We start from the raw sequence: 6,000 nt of genomic DNA on the forward strand, positions 1-6,000 counted from the left end.
AATTGCAGAATCGAACAATATGCCAACACAAATCTTATCCATGATGTTTATGACATTAAAGAATCATATGGATTGAAAATTATGAGTTGAATACTCAAATGATTTAGACACTGAGAATAATCATTTATCTTCGCGAGGGGTAAAGATAAATTGATATTTGATCCAGAAGTACCACATCTTAGTGAAATATATGTTTTATTGTATTTAACACTATACACTGAATGAAATAAAGTTTATATATTAATATCTTCGAGAAATTACATACACATGAGTTAAAACAAACAAACAGAAAGGAACCTTCACAAAGGTTACTCATGTGAAGCCTCAGTACTCGGAAGTACCCCAGAAGGGGAAGACACCAGAAGTTGATTATTTGGAGTCTCAATACTTGGTGAAACTCCAGACAGCTAAGACAATGGATGTCTTTGGAATAAAGACTCGAAACCCCGATTGTCATTTTGAGTCCGACCTTCGGATTCCAGTAGCTGGTCGAACTTTCTTTTCATGCTCGTAGAGTAATTATTTGCAAGCATGTGTAACACTTTATTCTCATGCTTGAGCCCTCTAATCTCTTGTTTAAGACTTGCCACCTCAGCCATTAATGATTCAACTTGGTGAGTTCGAGCAAGTAAGCGCTGGCCGATATTGGATACAGAACCCGCACATTGAACACTGAGAGCCAATGAGTCTTGAACGGCCGCCTCATCAGACCGGTTTGAAATGATTCTGTTGTCCTTTGGAGTGAGAAGATTCCTGGCTACCACTGTAGCAGTTATGTTATCCTTCATCACAGAGTCACCAACCGTAAGAGGACCATTAGAAAATGAGAAGGACGGGCGCCATATGTTATCCTGACGCTGCTCGTCTGTATCAATTCTGAGACTCAAATCTAAGCAAATGTTAGATGGGCAAGCCATTTTCAGAAATGATAAAGGAAGTCAGATAAAATCTCAGAAGTGCAAGAAAGGGAAATTTCTGCAGGCAACAATTTTCTGAGTGTTTCTGAACAAAATTGATATCTCTATAAAAGGAGGGGCAACAGGACCACTTATTCAAAAATCGAAGAGACACCGATTTTCGAATTTCAAAAGCCGAATTTCCCTGCATGACTTTTGTCAACATTTCTCAGACGCAATCTCAGCTCTTGGATATCACGTGCAACTTTGTCAAAGATCTCTGATAAAGTTGAAAACGCGTGAATCTTACTGTTCTAATTACACTACAGTTGCTGACAAGAGTAAAGGCACAGCACTACTACCTGCTATTGGGAAATCCATATATATGTCAACCTCTGTCCTCCATGGCAAGGCAGAACTGAAAAATATCTAACTCTTCCTCATCTCCGAGAATGCATCTTTCACAAAGTATCTCGAAATACTCAGTTTTCTTCCTCTCTGAGAATACCTCTACAAACAAGTCATACCAGAGTAAGAGTATCTCATATCATCAGGGACGAGAACAAGAGTATCTCATATCATGCAATCTCCCTGTCCTTTCCTTTGTCCTTGTTCTTACCTGCCAAGACAAGGACAAAGAAAGCAATATGTCGGAACCTCCACTCAAACTTGCGTTGCCACCAAGAAGTGATGGTCCATTCAAATACAAGGTTTGCATCCCACTCCTGTATCAGAGGATAAATACTACACGAGAAGATGCCAAACCTGCATAAGGAAAATACCACTTCTGCAAAGGAGCAAGTAAGGCAAGTGAAAATGATACATTGAAGCCTGTGGAGACAACCACAACAAACACATGTCATTTCATCCCCGACAAAGTCTAAGATCACTTGTCATATGCAGCTCCTCATGGTCTAATTTCATTCAAGATCAAGCCTAGACGGTCTTTGAAGAAATCACAAGTCCGATTCAAGATCAAGTGTCCACCACCCTTGAATCAAATTCAGCTCCAGATAAAATAAGTAAATTCAGACATTTGGAGGAAGTCTAGCAGAAGACCCTCTAACCCAGTTCAAGAACAAGCCTGTGGAAAGTTAACAACAAGTGAAACACCTCATTCGGCAACTATCACTGCTAAAAGACTAAAGCAGCAGGATCAATGATCAGCCTAAAGAATTTGAAATCAGGGGGAGAAACTCATCAAGAGGGAACATCCAAAAATAGATCAAAATTTTAACGAGGTAACTGATGTGATGTGTGAGCATTCAAGGGGGAGTGTTGAAAATACTAGTGGGTAATGAATGCCCACAGTATTGAATACCTGCCATAACATTGAAAATATTGCCAAAGGGTTGAAAACCTTGGCATAATATTGATATGTGGAGATTATATTGTGTGCTTGGAGTTGCTCTATAAATAGAGCACTCCGTATGCTTTGAATGCAGAGAGCAGAAAAAGAAAGAGAGGAAAAGGAGAGGAGAGAATACATAGAGTTATCTTTGTACTCCTATTATTCCAATTATAATGAAAGCACCACTATTGCCCGATGACGTACTCCAGTCACACTGACTGTAGAGGAACCTCGTAAATTTTGTGTTTTGTTTTATTTATTCCACTGTACACACATCGTCGATTTTACAAGAGCAGTTGATAAATAAATTTTAAAAATAAAACAAAAAGGCGACTCTACGCACAGTAAACAGTATTGTCTGTTGGTTAGTTATAAAAGTGCTTTTAGAATCCGCGTCTGCCAAACGCAACCTGTTTCGGAGACTCGATCGCTCATCTGGAACTCGAATCAATGGTAACGTATTCCTTCTCTCTCTGATATATATTTTTTTTTTTGAATTTCATTTCTGCATTTTTTTCGGCTGCTATTTTTAGGTGCAGATATCAAATGTAGTGAGATTAGGGTTTTGGGAATTGTCTGTAAATGGTATAGAGTTCTTGTCGATTTTATCTTCGTTCTCAAAATTAGGGTTTGAGTTGAATCATTCACAAGTTTTGATGCTGTTTTGGATGATTTAATTTCGTGCGGGATTGTGATTTTCTTTGGGATTTTGGTGTGCAACTGGCTAAGAAATGAATATTGGGAGTTCAATGTTTACTGAGGAATTGGTGCTGCCTGTACACTTTGATGTTGTGAGAGGAAGAGAGTTGTAGCTGTCAGGGTTATAGGGCATGTCGGCTTTTTACACCGAGCAGGCATAGAGATCAATGGGATTTGAAAACTTCCTTAAACTGTGAAACATGCTCAAAGAGAGTTAGGTATATTGAAGGATATACATATAAGCATGGCTTTGAACATTCGTGCGGATTGTTTGTATGTCTATTCAAAAGATTTTGTTGACTGTCTTGGTAGTCGTAAGGTGTTCCAAACTGTCTGTCTTTTGAACAAGTCGGGAGATTTGGTTCACAAGTTCAACGATTTTTCTTTTGGTTTTTCATTTGGCTTCTGGGAATTGGGATGCGAGATGTACTATGCGATGGGGTTTGGGAGGGATGGGGAAAATGGGTTCTGATTTCTCAATCCTCATGTTTCTTTGCTGGTCGAAGAAGGGTTTGTGATATATCACTCAGAAACAGGTTTTATTTTCACAAAGCTATGAGTTCATAGATTTCATTAAACTCTGTCCAAATGCTGCTATTCAAGTTCTGCACCTTGTAATTGAAATGGGATCCCCATTAAGAATCCCCAGGTATTTACATGTATGTGTGTGTATACTTAGGAAAAGAATCATTTAGGTAGCTGAGTTGGTTTATGGATAGTGAATGGCAGGAACTAAATGCTGTAGCTATAGTTTCTGGTATACATATCATCGTGGTTAGCAAAATATTTATATTAAGGGAAGTCTTTCCTCAAGTGTTTTGTTTGCCTGTTGTTAGACTTTTGTTGTTTTTAAATTCGTGGGTCTCTCTTTTAGGCTGATCCTGAACTAGAAGCAATCAGACAAAGAAGAATGCAGGAGCTTATGGCTCAACATGGTGTAGTAAGCAATCAGCTTCAGTTCATTTGAACATTTTCGCCAAACTCTGCGGTTGCGTTTCGTTGCAATTTTTTGCTGATCTCACTACCTTACATTGATCAACAGGGAGGGTCTGGAGGGCAACAACCAAACCCAGAGCAGCACAAGGCAAATGAAGATGCCAAGAGGTTGGGTTGGGTTTCAGATCAATTTGGACAACGCTTCTCCAAAATGTTCTTATTGATTTGATTAATACATAATGCAATTAATGCAGGGAGGCCGAAGAACGGAGGCAGATGATGCTTAGTCAGATTGTGTCAGGCGAAGCTCGTGAAAGAAGTAAGTTGATACGTCTAACATTTTCATTAGTTAATAACTTAATACGATTATTTTACTTGGTACTCTTTAGAAAATTTCTGATATCAGCACTTCTCCTCTCATGCACTAACCCATTCTTGGTCTAGTGTATTTTGGCACGAGAAGTAGATTGTTTGAAATAATGACTGAAAGATGATATGTTCGTACTTGGTAGAATTACGTTGGGTTAGCCTTATCTGTTGGTCTAATTCATTTGCTGCTATACATTGTACAGTTGCTAGAATTGCTTTGGTGAAACCTGAGAAGGCAAGGGGTGTTGAAGATGTTATACTGAGAGCTGCTCAAATGGGCCAGATAGTTGAGAAGGTATGGTGTGATACTTCATGTCATGGTCGGCTTTATAGTTTCTGTGCAGGGCTTTTTATTATTTTGAAGTGCATTAACAAGAGTTCGTTTAAACAGAAGCAAAGTGCTCATTACTTCATTTTTCAGGTATCTGAGGAGAGACTCATTTCGTTGTTGGAGCAGATCAACAACCAAACAAACAAGCAGACCAAAGTCACTGTAAGTTGTGACCGATAATACTGAATTCTGTTTCTTCTTTTTATAGGTGAAGTTTTACATGAAAAAATATACTGGGTTTTGACACATCTTTTCGTCACTCGTTATTCCAGATTCAGAGGCGTCGGAGCGTCCTTGAGGATGATGATTGATTTTGTATGTTGCAGTTGAGGACATTTTGTTCTTGGTTGGTTGTATATTAGAAAAAGTACTTTGATTATTGGTTTGTGTAATGTTTAACTCTATCCATGCTTGTAGCCTGTGATTTCGACGTTTTCCGGTAATGTCTTGACGTGCAGATATATCCGTTCAATTTATATTTTTTGGATGCATATACTTTCGAACTGGTAAAGCTTGTGAATCCTTGTCGATGTGAGGTAACATCACACGACATGAGGTGCTCCATGTTGTTTGAGAATGGTTGAATGGGTGCAGTCCTTGCGGGACGTTCTTTGGTTAGAAAAGGGTACTCTGAAAGCCAAATCGATGAAGACTCAGTCGTGTATTTTGTGATGAGCTTATTCTCCTTGAGAATAAATTTCACATTGTGCTATTTTTCATATTGTCAATTATTTTTACGGTGAAACTCAACTCTTTTTATAGTATCAGAGCAGTTTGTTTTACGTGTGAAGTTCAAAACGGTCATACGTGCTCTATGTCATTTCATTTGTGTTGTTTATGTATTGGTTTAAAAATTTGTCACACGTGGAGATGCTTTGAGAATGATCCGTTGACAGACGTTTAATTAGTGGACATGGAAGGTTGCAAATTTGATGATAACAAGCTGACAATGATAACTACAAATTTGTCAAACGGACGAATGATAACCACAAATTCTGTCAAACGGATGAATGTGATGGCTGTAGTTTTATATTCATAATAAATGCTAATTGAGATTTTTTCAAAAGTAAAATTCTTTATGAACGCTCATACAACGCAATATTTTATAGTATTAGAACGAAAATTAACATTGAAATATGAGATGACAAAAGTTTATAGAGAGTTTCACTTTTAAGAGAGTCTCCTTAATATTTTTCTTTACTCCATCTCTGTAGGACCACCTAGAAGAAGCAATGAAATAATTGATGCTTTCCACCTAAAAAATTTACTTTCAATATCCACTGCCAGTGTCACTTTCATCAAATTATCCAATAATTCAATTCAATTGTTAATGTTTTTTATAGTTGTTTTATGTACAAATTTGTTTTGTGCTTAACTAATTCTGAGGTTCCACCACATGGTCCACCACATCTAATCAT

General features: G+C 37.9%; 1 protein-coding gene across 1 annotated transcript; it reads left to right on the forward strand.

The window, feature by feature from the left end:
* Positions 1–2,606: 2,606 nt before the first annotated feature.
* LOC137724550 (uncharacterized) lies at positions 2,607–5,073 on the forward strand. Its single transcript, XM_068463315.1, has 7 exons — positions 2,607–2,700; positions 3,821–3,886; positions 3,989–4,050; positions 4,137–4,201; positions 4,455–4,546; positions 4,673–4,744; positions 4,855–5,073. The coding sequence occupies exons 1-7, from the start codon at positions 2,698–2,700 to the stop codon at positions 4,891–4,893; spliced, it is 399 nt and encodes a 132-aa protein (XP_068319416.1). The 5' UTR covers positions 2,607–2,697; the 3' UTR covers positions 4,894–5,073.
* Positions 5,074–6,000: the final 927 nt, after the last annotated feature.

The sequence above is a fragment of the Pyrus communis genome, chromosome 2 (genome assembly GCF_963583255.1).
Source record: "Pyrus communis chromosome 2, drPyrComm1.1, whole genome shotgun sequence".
Lineage (NCBI taxonomy): Eukaryota > Viridiplantae > Streptophyta > Magnoliopsida > Rosales > Rosaceae > Pyrus > Pyrus communis.

Bases quoted from the DNA above. Each gene is read 5' to 3' on its own strand.
- LOC137724550 (XM_068463315.1), top strand. The intron at 3,887-3,988 runs GTAAGCAATCAG...ATTGATCAACAG, and splicing joins TTATGGCTCAACATGGTGTA to GGAGGGTCTGGAGGGCAACA. The intron at 4,745-4,854 runs GTAAGTTGTGAC...TCGTTATTCCAG, and splicing joins ACAAGCAGACCAAAGTCACT to ATTCAGAGGCGTCGGAGCGT.